The sequence below is a fragment of the Dama dama genome, chromosome 25, assembly GCF_033118175.1.
Source record: "Dama dama isolate Ldn47 chromosome 25, ASM3311817v1, whole genome shotgun sequence".
Lineage (NCBI taxonomy): Eukaryota > Metazoa > Chordata > Mammalia > Artiodactyla > Cervidae > Dama > Dama dama.
In genome coordinates, this window is record NC_083705.1 from 55,365,285 (window position 1) to 55,385,262 (window position 19,978).

Sequence of the window (19,978 nt, forward strand, 5' to 3'; positions counted from 1 at the left end):
TATAAGTTGCATAAATATAATATACATGCACATATGTGTACATATGCAAGTAAACTTATTTCCAGAAATATTAAGTGGACAATGATACAAAAACATTTACACTATACATATATTTAATGCCCAAATAATAAAATGATCAGCTCTTCAGATGTAAGGAGACCAGGAAAGAGAAAGATATTTAAGTATTTTCCAGGAAAGAAGACAGGCATTGAGAGGGAGAGCATTTTTGTTAGGGAGGACAGAATGAACAAAGGTGACATTTGGAAAAATGCACGTGATTTGGTATGGCCGGATCCCAGAATTTGTAGCAGAGGTTGTATGAAATAAGAGTGGAAATATAGCAGAATCAGCATCATGAAGAGGGTTGATACAAAAACAAAATGCTACCTGTATTGTCTAAGGGAGTATTTTTTTAAGAGAGCACCAGCTTCATACTATTCTTCATTTTGTCTAATTATTCTGGCAGCAACGGAGCACATTGCTTGGATCAGAAGAGCAAGGGTTGATGAGTGTCTGAACTGAATCGGAGGAGAGGAGGGATTTGAGATACAGTTAAGTGGGTGAGCCATAGGGTTTAGTAATTAGGTCGACAAAAGGTCTGAGGGAGAAAGAGAGCAAAAGATACATTCTCATTTTCTACCAGAAGAGCTTGTGTGAAGAGAGAGGCAGGGATTCAGTTTGATTTGAACGTTTTAAATTAAGATGCCTGCAGAAAGATAGTGGGTTTTAAATACCTAATACACAGTGAACAATATATACAGTGGGTTTTAAAGTATCTAGTAGATAGTTAGCTATATACACATGTGAAATATACATGAGAATAGACACCTATAATCTCAGCTAAACTCAACATTTAGTGTGACATAACTGAGTAAATGGGCTTCCAAGGTGGCACTAGAGGTAAAGAACTCACCTGCCAATGCAGGAGATGCAAGAAACTCAGGTTAGATCCCTGGGTCAGGAAGAGCCCCTGGAGGAGGGCATGCAACTTACTCCAGTGTTCTTGCCTGGAGAATCCCATGGACAGAGAAGCCTGGCTATAGTCCATAGACAAACAGGGTTGAACATGACTGAAGTGTCTTAGCATGTACATAGCAGGTATGCACACAACTGAGGAAATATACAATTTCCAAGTATGTTGAAATATATAATTTTCTAAGAAAAACATAGTGTGTGGAAATTATCCAAAAATCCACCTGGAACTCTCCAGTGAATCCTATAGAAAGTTACCTTAGACTAAATGATTTAGCATTTTGTTAAATGGGATTCAAAGTCCCTCTGTGTTATGGTGTCCTCTAGAACACACTTGGAAAATAACCCTGGGTTGGTATAAAGATCTATAGAAATAAAGCTAGCTGTACAGATATGTTTAGACTCAAGTGCTGTTAACAGTTTTTAGTAAGTCTATAATTTCAGGGGAGACACATTGCAAAGAGACTGAGTACCTAGTACAATGCAATATGTTTATGAATGACTCATTTAAGGTTATCTTAACCTTCACGATTCTATATACATTTTATGTTCCTACACATTGCAATTTTATATATCTATTGACGCCAATTAACTTGGAGACAATTTCAAAGAAATGAATCAAGATGGATTCCCTAGTCTCTGGGGATCAATGACAGCGTCTCTAAAAGCTTTGTCCCATTGCTTTCTTCAATGGCATGAACAGGAAACCGAGACATTTTGCAGCATCTTGTTTTGCTCTAATTTAACTTAAATGCCTTAAGCTAAGTTGGTGATCATGTCTCCAGTGCTCACAGATTTAGGTTTCTGCCTTTCCTCTGGTGAGTGTCTTCATTTCCAAAGCCTCAGCCCCTTGTCACTCTCTGGTGTGACTTTGAGCTCTCCTCTGCTTTTCCTAAATGCCCATTTAGCATTGCATAATTTCCTTAACTACTCTGCAGTTTCCTCTCAGGAGCTTTATCTTGTTTTTAATTTCTTCCTGTTAAGCTCATTAAAAAACATCTTTTAAACATTATACAACAGAATGGTTTATAAACGTGCATAATTGTGTCATTTTTCTTAGAGCAAGTATTGTTTGAGATTATTATGCAGCATAGAGATGTTACAATAAGATTATATGCAAAGCAAATAAAAAAATTAAACTAATGTTAAATTATTTTGTTGATTCACGTGTGTGGTGGTTTATTCTCACAACTCTGGAAAAGTAGAGAGGTTCTTAATGTAAATGTGAATAGAAATAAGGGCAGGAAACAAAGGAAAGAGTCAAATTATATTTCTTTGAAACTTATTGGTTTTTTTTTAATCAACAAATGGCAGCTATTTGTTGCCACGCTTCAAAACCTGTGTTTGCCCTCTTTGCTCCCCTATTCGTTTTCTGGCATCTAATTTGTTGTTCCTGAGGAAGTCACCCTGTCACAGATCTAACTGTGCTCATCTTCTGACTTTCCTCCCAATTCTCTTATATTGAGCTGTCAGTTATTTTTAATTCTAGTACACAAATCTGCAGTGTTTTTCATACTCAAGTTCAGAGGTCCTACTGATTAAATTTTAGTAGCACAAGTGACCTGGAATATTTAGTCTTGAATAAAAAAAAAAGAAAAAAAAAACAGAAGTACCTCAAAATTGTTTAAAATCACTAATAAATGAAAATTTAGATGTGTGAGGGTGTCGATAATAGCCTCGGAATACACCTATTTAAGTAGCCTTATCTTTTGACCAGTCCTTAAGAAGTATTCTTTGCAATATCACCATTTAGGTTTTTATTTCTAAATGCAAATTTGTGCAGGTAATTTGGAAATGGCAATTGCCTTTCTCCTCCTTGCATTCATGCCTTTGTGCTTAAGTCGATAACCAAACTAAGAACATACTCACTGGGAAGAAATATTTATCTGCCCTAAACATTAAAAGAGAAGCAAATGATTCAATCTGACACCTGGAATGAATTGGATACAACTATAAATTGGAATTGATAGGAAAGCGTACCACATAATTAAAGCTTCATCAACTGTAAGGTAAAAAATAAGAAGCATGCAAATAGATGCCTTTAAGGAAACATGCCATGTGAGATGGATGGCAGGTGCTACTTTGCCTTTGACAGTGAATGCAGTGCAGTCTGTCTCCTTTTCGGATCCACTCCTGCTGCCCCCCTTACATGGTAGACACCTTTGCAGGCTCTCCATTAAAGCAATTTCAGTTTGCTTGACAAACTAGCATAGCTGTGTTCAACAGACGAGTTTTGGAAATAAATTTAAGAGTATAAATGAATAGCTCTCTCATGCCTTTAAAATATAGAAATGCACTTTTTTAAACTTTGAAGTAGACCCCATAAATCTCGTCCTTGAATATGTTTCTTAGCATAAACACAATTCCAGAGAAAGCACTATCTCACTATGCATCATGAGCAGTGAATAAAGATTTATTGAATAAATGAATTACTGAAGTTGCCAAATAATCAAAACAATCATGAATGTATGTGTTCTATATGGGGATACAACTTATATATTTTTAATAGTATGACTATCTATCTGAATTATTTAACAGAGGAACTAAATCTATGGTATTTTAATGAATGAGTTCAATCTTAGTCATTGCTTTTCTGGAAAGAATAGAACTCCTTGAAAACAATTTGATTAGTGTGTCAAAAAATAAATATATTTTTGTGCATGTATAGAGGAACCTGGCAGGCTAAAATCCATAGGATTGCAAAGAGTCCCTGATGCTGGGAGTGACTGAGGGCAGGAGGAGAAGAGGGCAACAGAGGACAAGATGGTTGGATGATATCATCAACTCATGGACATGAGTCTGAGCAAACTTCAGGGGACAGGAAATGACAGGGAAGCCTGATGTGCTGCAGTCCATGGGGTCACAAAGAGGAGGACTCGACTAAGCAACTGAACAGCAACATAATATCAATCAATAGAGAATGATCACTTCCCTACTAAACCTCAGAAAGTACTGAAAATTAATGTGGATAATGCTTACTCTCATGAAAATGAAGTAACCTTCTGATGGAAACAGTCTCTGCACCTACCAAAGAATAAAACAAAGAAATAAAAGGTTTTGGATCCTTGACCAGAACTATACGAACGACAAGTTCAAAGCAGACAGATTTTCAGACTCTAAGCCTGTGCTAAAACTACAACAATCTGAAAAAAAGTCCAAACTAAAAATAAAAAGTGGGAGAACAAATTCCCAGAAACAATACTCCCAGTGAAATCTATGAGACATTAAATTAATGAAACAAAAAAACACTTTTTTTTTTCTTTTGTTCTTTCTCCCTGCTAAAAGATCCATGATGCAGAAACTTTCTACCATAACCTGATAATCTCCAATTTCATCAAGACAATTTTCTATTCAATTTTTTGAAAAAAAAAAAAAAAAATTTGCTTCAGGGAATTTTCTGGCAGTCCACTGGTTAGGACTACATTTTCACTGCCAAGGTCGTGGGTCAGTCCCTGGGCAGGGAACTAAAATCCTGCAGGCCACATGGCGTTGCCAATGATAATAATAATAGTACTAATAATTTGCTTCAAAGTATTAAATTCATAGATAAAATTTTAAAATAGAAAATAAGCCACCCATTCCAGTCTTCCTCCCCATAGCTCAAATCATCACAGAAAACAATGATAAATTGTTATTCTTTTTAGTTCACCTAAGTTAAACTGTAATTAAGTAATATTTTCTTGTTATTTTTAAATTTTTTGTATATTGCCTTTTGACTTCTTTTCATGATTCTTGAAAATGGAGCTTAGTGGCATCTCAATCTGTTCTCCCCTTAATATAATTATAATACATTTCAAAATTTCTCTATTGTTTATCTCACCAAGTTTAACTGTTATGAAATCTCTTTTATATCCACCATTCTCAGCCTTCCTCTCTTTCTGTCCCAATAGCATTTTCACTGAAGCGGTAAATATATCTAAGAAATTTTTAACCATGTCTTAAAAAATTCTTTATAATTTTTAAAAATGTATTTTTCAAAGTATTATGCTATCACATGTAAAAGTTGAATAGTTCAAAACTGTAAACTAAAGCTCTTAAAAGTCTTAAGAGAAAATAAGTCAGATATTTTATTTTCCATGGAGTGATTTCCACTATTGACAAAGATCCTCTTTAGTAAAGTTGTATTTTTTGAGATGTTATAGATTTGTGCTTTAGAGGTGCTATTCAAAATTTATTAGTGAAAAAACCTGACAGCACATAGCTTAATTCTAGCAACATTCAGAGTTATAAACTTAGGTTCATCAGTATTCACTCTTCAGCATGGGTTGGCTAATCTCTGGAGCCCAGGAAAGTCTGCCATCCCAGACATTTCTTTTTCACTTTCTTAATTCGGATACATAGCTCTCTAGATCTTCTGTATTCCTGTATCTTGATTTAACTTCTTGTTTTCCTGGAATATATTCTTCATTAGGTTATTTTAAAAGGGCCAAAGGGAAAGAAATTTGCTGAGTCTAAAACTATCTTTATTGGACTATCATACTTGATTAATACTGTGGCTATAGTGAATATTCAAGGTTCAAAATAACTTTATCATCAAATTTTGATGACATTGCTAAGTATCTTTCTAGGATCAGGGGTTACCTTGAAAGGTCCACTGACATTTTGATCCATGTCTTTTATTTTTCCCAACCTCACAATTATATATTAATTTTTAATCATGTGGACTTCCTTCCACTGTCCTCTAGCTCACCAGAACTGCCCTTTGTGATTTTAATTCTCTGTTTAACCCATCCATTATTTTTTAACTGTTTTAACCTTGACTGCTACTAGATATTGTATTTAGCTTCATATCAATACAGGAAGACACTTCATTCTCTAGCAAAAATTTTATAACTTTCATCCCTTAAAACATAATGAGTATATTTTAAAAATATTCTCCACCTGATGACTCTACATTATTTCTTGTGTTGATATGATCCAGCTGAAGTGTTTTACTTGTCTTGATTTTGCTTTTGAGTTTTAAGTTATTGTTGCTTTTCACTGTTTTTTTTTTTTTTTTTTTCATTTCCTGCTTACTCTACTTGTGATTCTTTTTGTGTTATTACGTATATGGGATTGAACCCATGTCTCCTGTATTACAGGTGCATTCTAAACCACTGAGCCACCAGGGAAGCCCTGAATTTTAAATAGGAGATATTTATTTCCATCAAGTACCAGTAAAGACTAATAACACTTTTAAACAAAGCTGTATTTGACAATTAATTATGGTGAATATGGGTTTGCTTGTTTGTTTTATGTTTTCATGTAGTATGCAGTAACTATAAGAGAACATAAGTATCACTGCTTTAAAGCATTACAAGAACTTTAAAAATAGTTTGCATTCACATGCAAGATACTCAAATTGTGTGTGTGTGTGTGTGTGTTTGAAAGAGATTATTCACACACACACACACACATGTAGTATTTATGGTTTTCCAAACAGAATAGTGTTGAGGTCTTGTTTACATTTTGTAAAAATAATGTCACACTGTATATAATTTTCTGAAATTTGCCTTTTTCCACTCAATATGATGCAACTAAGATTCATCCATATTTTTTCGATGTAACTATAGCTCATATTTTTCAATTTTATATTATGTTGGGATGTGTGATAATGTAGCAGTTTATTTACCTGTTTTCAGGCTGTTTGACATTTAGACTCTCTTCCTATTTTTTTTTTAACTTTACAAACAATAATTCCATATAGCATTTCTGGAAATATTCTTCTCAGAACATTGGTGGATTTTATTTATGCTAATATTTAACTTCACATCATAGTATCCTATTATGGGTTGAATTATGTTCCATAAAAATATAGTTTTAAGTCCTTAGGTGGAAATAGGGTCTTTATAGAGGTGATCAAGTTAAAAGGAGGTATTTAAGTTTGGGGCCCTTTTCCAATATGACTAGTATCCTTTAAAAGGGGGCAATTTAAATACACAGAGGGACATACACAGAGGGATGACAATGTGAAAATACAGGGGAAAGATGGCCACATAGAATGATGCATTGACAAATCAAGGAATGCCAACGATTGAAGGCAAGCACTAGAAGCTAGAAAAGGCAAAGAAGGATCGTCTCTAGAGCTGTCAAGGAGAGAATGGCCCTGCCAGATACCTAGGTTTCAGACATCTAGCTTTCAAAACTGTAGGACAATAAATTTCTATTGTTTGAAGACACCTAGATTTTGTAAGCTTTTTGTTTTATATTGAAGTCAGCTGATTAACCTTTGTGGACATCAAAGGGACTCGGCCATACACATATGTGTAATCAAAGGAAGAGACAGAGGTTGCCAGGCAAAGATTTGTGTAGAAAATCTTTCATAAGGAAAAAAGTGCATTAAATTGAAGATGAAAAATGTACTTGAAAAACCTAAAGAAGACCAGTGTATGGAGACTATTAAGTAGGGTGAAAATGACAGGAAATAAGAATCTATGAAGGGCCAGCCTATGTATGTTTTAAGTACCAAGTGAGTTGTCAAATAGTTTCAAAGTTCTGAATAACTATTGATTAAATTATTGTTTTCAAAGGGGTCACATAGCTGCAGTGTGCACTCAGAGAATAAGGGATATAATTGGATTTGGCCAATTATAAGACCTGGCAGATGAGTTAGGAAGTTTCTCAGATATCCAATATAAGAAAAAGTACATAGTAGCTATTACATTCAAAGAATGCAACGGGAATATGGTGGTGAAAAAAATGCAAAGCGTCCCTGTCTTGTGTAACATCCTCATGGTACATACAAATAAACAAGTAAATCATACAATACCTAGCAGTGGTAAGTGATAGGAAGAGTGACACCTTCTCAAAAAGGATTCTTTTCAGTAAAATATTAAGCTTCAAGGGGTCACAGTTGAGTAGTCACCTGAAGAAGAAAGAGGATGAACCATCTGATTATCCAGGAATAGGTGTTTCTAGGAGAAGAAATAGAAAAGGCAAAGAGAGCCAATAAGACAGTAACCAAGGAATGAATTGAGAGTTGCTGTCAAAATGGTGTAACCAGAAATTAATGGAGAGAAAAAAATGTAGAAAAAGAAAAGTACACATTAAGTGACTGACTAGGGTGTGGTCGAAACTGAATCTTAATGATGTCTCCTAGGAAAGGACTTTTCAAACTGAGAAGATGTTGGCCTCTGTATTAGTTTGTTAGGGCTGCCCTGCAAGGAAAAACAGTCTGCATGGCATTCTCTTCTCACGGTTGTTGAAGCTGGAAGTCCAAGATCAAGGCGGTTTCTCCTGAGGGTTCTCACTGACTTGTAGATGGCCCTCTTCTTCCAGGCCTCACATGGGCTTTCCTCTTGTGCCTGATTGTGTCCAAATGCTTGACATGTTAGATTAGGGCTCAACCTAACCTTCTTGTTTAACCTTAATTACCTCTGTAAACCTATTATATTCTAGTACAGTCATATTCTGAGATCCTGAATAAAGTTTAGGGAGTTAAACATATGACTCTTAAGGGCCCTAGTCCCCCAAAAACTCAATACATAAGAAAGCCATTTTCTCAGATTTGGTAAATTGTGTTATAATTATTTGAGGACAGTGGGGGAAGAAGTTTATGTGAGGGAAATAGCATGTGAACATATAGAGATGTAGGAAATTAATTTTGACAAGAAAGACTTTGAAAAGTCCAGTTTGGTATAAATCTTTCCTGGAAGTGACAGAAGGAAAGACATATTAGGAAAGATACAGTCAGGCCAGAGTATGACTAGCTAAGAAGTCTGGACTTTATTATGTATATTAAGGAGGATTAAGTTTATGAGCGAGAATCTGCTCAATCAGAAGTGTGCTTCGGGTCAATTAATCTGTCAGTAGCAAGTAGTTTATGATCAGGTGCTAAAACATAAATCTCATTTAGCAGGAGAGCTGGTTCATGCTGGAAGCATGACTGGGTGAATCAGGGGCTTAGATAAATTCTTGTTTTGCTCTGGAATGGAAGGGAGTTTGTCAGAATTCAGTGTTTTCACACTGACACTGTGAAGGACATCTTTGTATTCCTCACAGACTATCTTTGTGTCTCCTGTCACAAACAGAAGTGGGGTTCCTCCCCACTATGGCTGCTTGCATGGAATTTTGTAATGTGCTGTTCTGCAGCTGCAATAAACTGAATAATAAATAATTGAAAACAAGAAAGGAAAAACAATTTTAAAAATATGTTCACTGCAATATAGAAATACTTGTGGTATATTCTGTGATTTGCTGTGATTGTATAAACACACACAGGTACATATTTCTACTCAAAGCTAATCTCTAGTTACTTGTGCAAATGCAAAAGAAGACAACATGCTCTTTTTAAAACCAGAATTCTTGGTATAGGTTGTTTCACTAGTAAGCACAGATCAAGCACCCTATATTTCTACTTTTTCTGTCCCAAAACTATATATTTTGCGTATTGTGTGTATTCAACTTATTAGTAAACATCTAATGTAAAGTTTAAGATTTATAATATTTTCTCATACACATTTTACCTTTAAATGCTCTATTGAGGAAATCTCTCTCTCTTTCTCTCTTCTTTTCTGTCATCTGTACAGACACCATCCATCTTCGAGTTCTTGAATCCTCCCCAGTTGGCACAGCCATTGGAAGTGTAAAAGCCACGGATGCTGACACTGGGAAAAATGCTGAAGTAGAATACCGAATTATTGATGGTGATGGGACTGATATGTTTGACATTATAACTGAAAAGGACACCCAGGAGGGCATCATCACTGTGAAAAAGGTGCAGAACAGCCGTGGAAATAATCATCTGTTTAGAAAGTAGATATTTTGATATGTATTATCCACTCAAGTATTGTCCATTAAGAAATATCCCTATCATGTTCCATTGTAAATGCATAAGTATATGCATAAAGGGACATATAACAAAAGATCACCTTGGACGTTCTGACCCAGTGCTTTTGTTAATTAAAACCTGAAACCTGAGATTTTACAAAATTTAAAAGGCAAGTTAGTATATGTGTGATTGTATTTCTGAGTCACATTAATTAAAGCCCCTTATTAACATTGTTTCCTTAAAAGTAGTTAATAGCTAATAATAGCAATATATCATCACAGTTGGAGGCATAAAAAGTAACATGCCATCTATCCAGATGTATGAAGCAATAATTAGAGTTGCTAATGAAAAGAGACAGCATGGATTGGAAGATAATTTCATTGTTCACATTTTCCCTTCTGCTACATAAATTAAGCTTTTTTGCTCACATATGCTCAGTGATACAATTTAAAGGTAACTAGTTTTTTATTGTAGCATCAGTACATTGTAAGAAAAAGTAAGGCCCAATAAAATTTAGGTCCTAATGAAACATCCTGCATACTATTTGCATAAAGTAACCACTAGTTAATCTCAAAACTCTCCTCAGGTTCTATTACAAAGTTCAAAGTACAACAAAGACAATGACCAGCAAAGGAGGGGCCAACTCGATATTTAAATTTCTTTTTGTTTCATAATGTAACCTAATTACCAATTACTATCAGAATTTTTCTCTTTACCCAAGGTCGTTCTTATTTTCAGTGTTTCACATAACTGCTGAAAGGTTTTGTATTAGTCTTCAAACTTTCATCAAATTTATGTAGTACCATGGGTCTGTTAAACAGAATAGAAATATCACAGCAAATATTTTAAAAGATTACTGAATTTTTTGCTTCAAAAAATTTAGCTGTAGCCAATGACTCAGCACACACAAATACACACACACACACACAATCCACCAACCCATATTTTATAATGGGTTGCCATCACATATGATAGATATTAATATCCTTTTCAATTTTTCTAAGATTTAGATTCTCATTTTCCTATGTTCTGATGTACTACATTTCAAGTACATGAAAATAAAACTGAATTCCACCTGATGTGTAAAAGTAGTTTTATTTTATATTTTATATTTTTATTACTTTATTTACAGTTAATGAACAACTTGACAGAACTCAACTAGGCTTTAAAAGTCATACTGTAACTTGGAAAGGACATATGATTCAATTTCCTTCTATCTAATTTGATGATTTATTTACTTATTTATTCTTATTACAGCCACTTGACTATGAGAGCCGAAGGCTTTATACTCTGAAGGCTGAAGCAGAAAATACCCATGTGGATCCACGTTTTTATTACCTAGGACCTTTTAAAGATACAACAATTGTGAAAATCTCTATTGAAGATGTGGATGAACCCCCTGTTTTCAGCAGATCCTCCTATCTGTTTGAGGTTCATGAAGATATTGAAGTGGGTACAATCATTGGTACTGTGATGGCAAGGGACCCAGATTCTACTTCTAGCCCCATTAGGTAAGTATGCTTATACTTACAATGAAAAGAAAGGGAATTGAAGTAAATGGAGAGATGATGAAATTTTATTTAAAGCACTTAATACATTGAAAGAGCTATGCATACATTTGCTGAGCACACGTATTTAAAATAAATTGTTTATGTTCTGGGGCAGGGTATGCATAAATTTCACAGTTTTCTTCAGTTTTAATCATGCCAGTTACTGAAAACTGGCTTGCATCATCTTCCCATCTCTTTAAGGTATTTATTGTTCTGACTGATGCCTGATACAGGTAAAGGAGATGTTTTTCAGCTGTGCATTTGCAGTGTAACCAAATCAATTTATTTGTATTTTTGGGTTCTTAAATAAAATGTGAGGTGGAGAGAAGTTTTAGTAATTAAAATGAATATAATCATAACAATGTCATAAGGCACTATGATTTTATAAATTCTTATGTATTCCTACCAGCAAAGGGGAAAGTTTTTGTTTGTTCTTTTGGTTATATCAGACAATTTAGAACATTCTAGAAAGATCAGAGTCATTTCAAATTTTTGTTTTGCTTTGTTTTCTTATGGCCCCTAAAAACACATAAGATGTGATAAACACATATAAATGAGGACAAAGTTTTCGCTGACATTTGTTCTCTCATTTTTAAAAATGTACCAGGTACCTATATGTACAATATTCAGCATCAAAATGGCTGTTCACTTTAAGCTGTTAGTCCATCAGTTGTTTTGGATTCCCCATCAGTTGTTTTGGACTCCGTTTGCTTCCTTAATCCTGAGCAGACTGGTTTTGGTTACCCTTTTTACAATGTGGGCCAGTCAAGTAGAAGTTCAAATGGTTGTGCAGTTTCCAAGTACACACCTCTCTGACTCCTAACTATGCAGCAACAGAATTCTGGGAATATCTAATTTTATGTGCCATGTGACTCTAGCTCAAAGTTTAAATTCTCTAAGTCTTGTCATATCTTAAGTGCAGTCATTCATATATATATATATATATATATATATATACACACACACACACATATATATGTATATAAATTACTATTTAATTTATATAATTTTACCTAAATATTTTCTTATAGTCACATACAGCATGACAGGTTACATATTGGCACCCAAAACTTGCATATGGTACTCAAGTATAGTTCCCACCTGCCAGCATGACTTTCTCATAAATGTCTTTTCTCCCATCCATTTGTCTTCACTAAAATTGCTGCATTCCTTGGATTTTTTTTTTCCTTTTAAGATTTTTTTTGTCATTTATTTGGTAGACATTTATTGAATATACACTTTTATTTTTTCCCTTTTAAATACTTAACAAGCATTCTCTTGACAATGCTCCTAACTGACTTTAACAGCCTATGTTCTGTGTTTCTAGTTTTCAAAGAGCCTTTTTAAAATAAAATATAGTATTTTTAAAAAGTTCAATTTATGTCTAGTGACATTATAAGGTGACGATATAAAGATCTATTTCCACTTAATGAAATAGATTCTGACTGCAGGGACTGTAGCCTGCCAGGTTCCTCTGTCCAAGGGATTCTCCAGGTAAGAATACTGGAGTGGGTTGCTATTTCCTTTTCCCAGGTATCTTCTGAACCCAGGGACCAAATCCACATCTCTTACATCTCCTGTATTGGGAGGCGAGTTCTTTACCACTAGCACCATTTGGGAAGCCCCATCTTATAGACTAATGGTTATTATATGTTAAAATATGTCTGTGGATTCTTTTTAAATTAAGTTTTTCATCAGGATGCAAATCTATGGACTAGGAGAAAAAAATCCATTGATATCTACTAAGCAACAGAATTAATGACTTCATTGTTTATTAATGACAGAGTCTAGCCATGTTCTTTGTTATATATTTGAATTTATACTAATAAGGCAGAAAATGGACATGAATATTTTTAGATGTTAATCTTGATATACCATGCAGATTATATATATGTGTGTGTGCGTGTATATATGTATATATATATATATATAATCAAAGAAATAAAGTAATTTTACTAAACTAATGCATTTAGAAGTAGATAATGGGGCTTCCAAGGTGTGCTAGTGGTAAAGAACCTGCCTGCCAATACAGGAGGCATAAGAGACCCAGGTTTGATCCCTGGGTTGGGAAGATCCCCTGGAGTAGGAAATGGAAACCCACTCCAGTATTCATGCCTGGAAAATTTCATGGACAGATGAGCCAAAGGGCTACAGTTTATGGGGTCACAAAGAGTCAGACACTACTGAATGCACACACATACACACATGCACACACACACACAATAGGATAATACTGGTCATATTATAAACTGTCCATGTCATATATCATGGATGATAATTCAATAATCAAAAGGATTTACCTAAAATATGTCTTCTGGAACTGATTTCTAAAATGAAAATGTTAGATAATACATAGAATTTATCAAAAGAGTATTGAAAAATATGCAGTTGACCCTTGACCAACTTGGGGACTAGGGGTGTAAATCTCCCCTGCCCCCCATGCAGTGAAAAATCTGAGTATAACTTCATAACTGGCCCTCTGAATCCATGGCTCTGCATATGAAGAGTCAACCTCAAATTTATTTATTTTAATAAATGCATACTATAATTTGTATTTGTTGTAAAAATGGACACGTAGAATTCAAACCCATGTTGTTCAAGAGTCAGCAATAATTATGTCAACTGTGAAAAAGAACTAGGGTCTCTGTATCTTCCAGATAATTTTACATAAACATTTTAATTTATCATTGTTTTCTAAACTGAACTACAAAAAAAAGAAAAGACATATAAAATGGCTTTGGCAAAGAAAATGATACTTTATATTGATTGACAACCTTCCATTTCCTGCCATAATTCTATAGAAATAAGGATATTTATTATTTGCCAAAATGCCAAAGGCGTCTTTATTTCTTTTATTCAACAAATATTTGTGGGTGACCATATCAGTTACTAAAATGTTTCTCAAGAAATTCTCAGTTTGTTAAGAAAGTAGATTCAGTGTGAGAAATAATATTCACTGAGTATGTACTAGACACTAAGTATGATGCTTGCTGTTTTCATGTTTGATTTCCTGTTTGAGATGTGAGACAAACTCCTAATACAATATGGTAAGTGACAAGGTGCTTTAGGATGGAAGGGGACAGATAGCTTCTACTTAAGGTAATAATGGAATACTCCAAGGAGGAGGTAAAATTTATGTTGGATTTTTCAGTAGTGTAAAACTTGTCAACTTGAAATGTAATTTATGAATTATTTCAGATATAATATTTTGATTTATTTGTGAATGGCTAAAACATGTAGTTTGAATAGAAAACTAAATTCATGTTATGTTGTTAGAAAGGGCTGGGGTTTATTAAGGAAATTTGTAAATTACTAGTCTATTCTACTTAGAACAGATTTGAAATAAAAATCTAAAATAAGCCATCCTCAAACATAAAATCACATTAACTGTATTGGTATGTTAAATTATTTTTCTAATGCAATTTATTCAAAATCCAGCATAAAGATCATATATTTCAACTGTTTTTTGGAAACATTATACAAGTTTGGAACAGGAAAAGAATAATAAGAGTTTTATGGCACTTTCAAAATTATTTTGTATTATTACTTATAAAATATAATTTAAAATGCTATTTCATATACTTTCCTTAAATAAATGACAGTTGTGGCTTAGGGAAATACGTGCCATAACATATTACTCCTAGTTTTGTCATGTTTATCTTGCTTTATTTTAAAAATGTTTTAATAGGGAACATTAAAGATAACTTGGGGGATTATGCTTGCTACCTCCAGAATTTCAAAATATTTATAAACTACTAGGAGTGTGACGTGGCAGGAACCACCAATGAGAGTTACTCTTTTAAACCTTGACTGACAATCTCTAAAATAATTGGATTTATACCAACTACATCATCCTGATGGATAAACCTGTTGTTAGGCTTTGGAATAACACTCAACACTATGCCTTTAATTAATTTGCAGAATAGTTGTCTTTTTATTACATACACTAAGATTTTATTTGATAAAATATCTAGAAAAGCCTGTCCCAAACTTTTCTACTCAAAATATCTCTGGCTAAAATGTATACATTTGATAGTGATACATGTAGGTAAGAAACTGAAGCAAACCAGGTATCGTCTTGAAACTTTGAAACTTTGGAACACTGTCATAAATTGGTGACCTACTACGCTGAGGAAATTAACATCTCCAATATTCTTACTCCAAAACTTTGCATCTGGGAATGATCTTTTGCATTTGACCCATGTAATAATTCTCTAATAGGATTAACAATCACTAGGTAAATTCAGTTGGTAGGGTAAAACTTGTAATTCTAAGCTTTGTGGAAAAAATACATCAGGATCAGTTAAATATGCAATACATAATGACTTAATAACATAAAACATTCAGAACACCAGTGTTTAAATGCACAGTAAAAGTCAATTCAGGCCTTAGGAAGAGGTTTTGGGGAGATGGTAGAGGGTCAATGTGTGTAAGTGTGTGTGTGTGTGTGTGTGTGTGTGTGCGTATGTGTGTATGATAAATCCATGACACAGTCTGCATTCTGGACCAGTACTTTGCACTTTCCTAAAATTATTAAATATCACTATATGTGTGTCTCTGCATTTCACCATTTTCTCCTGCAAGCCATCAATAATACTGCCATGTATTTTTCTCTGCCCTCTATGTTCAGATTTTCCTTGGATCGCCATACTGACCTTGACAGGATCTTTAACATACATTCTGGAAATGGATCCCTTTATACATCAAAGCCACTTGACCGTGAACTATCTCAGTGGCACAATCTTACTGTTATAGCTGCTGAAATCAGTAAGATGAATTTTACGTATATCGTATTTAGCATAATTTTAGGTTTTATTTTATATTAAGAATAATTCCATCTCATTGCACAAATGAATTGTAATTTTAATCTAACATTTGAAAAGGCTCCTTAACACCTATAATTTTTTTCAATAGTTTCTACTATATATACTGAGAAATAGCTATGGGCATCCACAGATCTATGTTTAGTGTTAACTAATAAAAATGATCTAGAATTAGAGACTAAAGATATTCTCTTTGTGAGAAAGGGAAATACATTAAATTCATCGCATGGACACTATGAATTAAAATTTATGCTGAAATGCTGGAAGTCCATTTTTGAACAATAAACAGAGATAGATATGATTACTTCTTTTTAACAGGTGAAGAAACAAAGGCATCCATAATAATAGCTAACATTAAGCACTCTAAACAGGTATTCTAAGAAATTTAAATCAACTTTTTCTTCCTAATATTTGTATTGATCTTATTTAACAAAGAATGAAGTAAGACTCCAGGGATTTTAGTAACTTGTCCAAAGTCACAATGCCAGAAGTAATAAAACTGGGATTTGAAACTAGTCATTCTGTTTTTAGATCTAATACTTAATTCTATATTAATTTACAAAAGTTCACCCAACTAGTATCAGACAGAGCCAGCATTCAAAGTCACGCGTGCATGCTAAGTCACTTGAGCCATGTCCAGCTCTCTGTGACCTTAGGGACTGTTGTCCACCAGGCTCCTCTGTCCATGGGACACTCCAGGCAAGAATACTGGAGTGGGTTGCTATGCCCTCCTCCAGGGGATCTTCCCAGCATAGGGACAGAGCCCGTGCATCTCTTGTGTCCCTTGCACTGGCAGGCAGGTTCTTTACCCTAGGAGGTAAAGAACTGGGTGGCCCATTCGAAGTCTTATCCGTCTCCAATTGCAAATGTTCTTACCCATATACAGGACTGGGATACATAATCTTTAGAGCTCATTGTAAAATGAAAATCTTAGGCCTCATGTTAAAATATGATGAAGAGATTTCAGATGTCGACAGCAGAGCACTAAATAAGAGTGGGGCCTTCTGAGTGTGAGGCCCTGCTAAATTGCACATGTCCCTGAAGCAAGGCCTATTCACACATGCAAACCTGTTCATGGTTTCTGATTCCTGTATTATGATATGTGCATGGAATAGAGCAACTCTGTCTTAAATAGAAGCATTAATTAGGGACTAAATCATGGGGTAAAAAAAAAAAAAGACTATACATTTCAGATCTGAAAAAGTGAGCTGAATCCAGAAATACATATCAAGGTCAAGTTATTTGAAGTAATCATCCCAAGATTTGGAAGTTAGGGCACTGGGGCTGAAATAGCAAGCCTCAGAAGGATGGAGCTGGACTAGACTTATCATCAGCAATGAACTTTATGCCTCAAGAGAAAGTACTAGACTTAATTTTTTTCTTACATCTGGCTCTGAAATATAGATGAACCCTACCATCCAAATGATCCAGTTTTTCCATTATGAAATAGAAATGGCTGTACCTCTCAGGGTGAACTGAAGAATTTTTGAGGTTTTCTTAAGGAAAGCTTTTATTTCTGTATCTGTATCCATATCACAATGTTAGATGCGCCTGACAGGATCCAGTCTGATTATTCCAGAATCACGATTGTTTGTGCTCTCTGCTCTAGTCAAGCTCCTTATTCAAGCCTAATGAGCTAGGAACTGCATTTTCCATTTCAGGTACTTTGAGAAATTTAACTTCTAAAGCTAGTTGAAATAATTACGATTCTGTTAAAAGCTAAGTCAATTATGTTCTTCGTTTTAAGAACTAAACCTACTTTCTGCCCTTAAATAAAACCAGTCTATGGAGTAACTGCTGGAAATGCCTACCTGCCAAACTACACACAGTGAGGGGCCCATCATGCTGTTCCGATGATTAAATGGAATGAGGGTGAGAGGGAAACAGCATATAGGGCATTGTTTTTGCTAGATTTTGAACACTGGTAACTAAGCCATTCATCCAGAACAGTGCAGAAAGAACAAAAAATATACTTCTTATCAATGATTTTCCAGACGCTGCCTCTAACAGTTTAATTCTACATTCCTTAGCAGTGTATCCTATCATATGGCAAGTTTTATTCTAGGCAATCACTTAGTGCATTATACCATGGAGTCATTTATTCTTTTGGGGAAAAAAAATGCCATATAGAGAATATAAAATCTAAAACTAAGGTCACAATCAGGGATTGTAAAACACATGGTTGTAGAAATCAATGAGTTCCTATAACCATATCTAAGAATTAAACTATAAGCATTGCAATACATTCTGAGAACAGCAGAACAAAGTTTCTGACTAACGGCTCCATTTTCTATACCTGCTTCCTTATTAGTGGAAACTCTTGCCCTAAGGAGGTACAAAAAAATACTTCTTTCTAAAGCCTGGGATTTCTAGATGGCGATTTATATTTTCTTCTTCCTGGGGGTATAGAAAAGCCTGTGAATATGTGGCATGGTTTTACCTTAGGACATAGATTTTAAGATCCTATATTGCTCACAAGTCCTCGCTACACTAGAGTTTGCCGGATAACCGAGAGGCTCAGGTGGTAAATATAAGCCGGCTCCTATTCAGTATGATGCTTCCTGGGAAGGCTTTATATTTTGATTTATACATAAGCTGCCACATCTGCCAGTAAAAAGATTAGTGTAAGCACCGTTTTTTTTGAATAGATGACTCCAGGCCTGATGCTTTACAAAGCATGTTTATCCCTGTGGATTTAGCTTTTGATTTGAAGAGCCTTGAGTTATGTGTAAAGAGGCTGGAGAATCTCTGTATTGTGTTAGGGAAGGGACTGACAGTGCAATTTTTTAGATGTGAAACTTTTCTGTCTTTCTTGGCTTCTATGGCATAGTTAGAGAGTGAATTGCTACCAACAAAAGAGTTATTTTTATGTCAAAACTTTGTATTGAAAGAAAACATTTTGCTTATGTCCACTAACTATAAAAGTAGGTTAAAGAGCACATTCTAGAAAATATAAATCATACTTCCCCACTCTTCCCCATAGCAAAAGTAACTTTGGGTAGTTGAGGATTCATTTATAGGTGAATCACTATGCCTCTGGGTATTAGCAAATGGTTTAGGAATAAGAAAGGTAGGAAAATAGTGGAATAGCATTTTTCTCTTTTTTCTCTTCTCTCCACTTTTCCCCACAAGTACTCCTCCTGAGATCCACATGAGCTGTAAGAAAACTAGTTGTGTATTTTTGTTGTGTAGATGCTTTGTATGGAGAAAGATAGATTAAGCTTTTAAACAATGTAAGGAAATGAAGAAGACATAACAGTGATAATAAAGATGATTTTAATAACAATAGTCAATGTGTAGTGAAAGTGAAAGTCACTCAGTCATGTCTGACTCTTTGCGACCCCATGGACTATACAATCCATGGAATTCTCCAGGCCAGAATACTAGAATCGGTAGCTGTTCCCCTCTCTAGGGGATCTTCCCAACCCAGGAATCAAACTGGGGTCTCCTGCATTGCAGACGGATTCTTTACCAACTGAGCTATCAAGGAAGCCCCTGATAACAAGGTGTATTAATGTTGAGTGTTTATCAATGAATTGATACTTTGATAAGAAATTTTCTTGTATTCACTCACCTAATTATTCAAATAACTTCATAAGATCAGAAGTTCTATTTTGATTCATGTTGAGTAACCTGAGGCATTAGAGGAAGAGTGTAAACTGGACAAAGTTAAACACTGAATGAATGGTGAACCTGGGAATCAAGTCTGACCCCAGAGTCTAAACTCTAATAACCACCTGACATGCTAAGAAGTGAAAAACATGTAGCAATAGATGAGCAAATATGAAATTAGAACCTGAGAGCTGAATATTTTTGGGTTAAGAAGGTTGAAGGAGGACTGAACAATAGTGTTAAAGAGGGGAAGTGTTTTAAACCTTCTCTTG

General features: G+C 34.6%; 1 protein-coding gene across 1 annotated transcript in view; it reads left to right on the forward strand.

The window, feature by feature from the left end:
• CDH10 (cadherin 10) overlaps positions 1-19,978 on the forward strand; it is a 185,071-nt gene that overhangs the window by 148,530 nt on the left and 16,563 nt on the right. Inside the window, exons 6-8 of the mRNA XM_061129639.1 lie at positions 9,480-9,667; positions 10,979-11,232; positions 15,902-16,038. Coding sequence (XP_060985622.1) covers positions 9,480-9,667; positions 10,979-11,232; positions 15,902-16,038 — 579 coding nt within the window. The remainder of the gene's footprint in view (positions 1-9,479; positions 9,668-10,978; positions 11,233-15,901; positions 16,039-19,978) is intronic.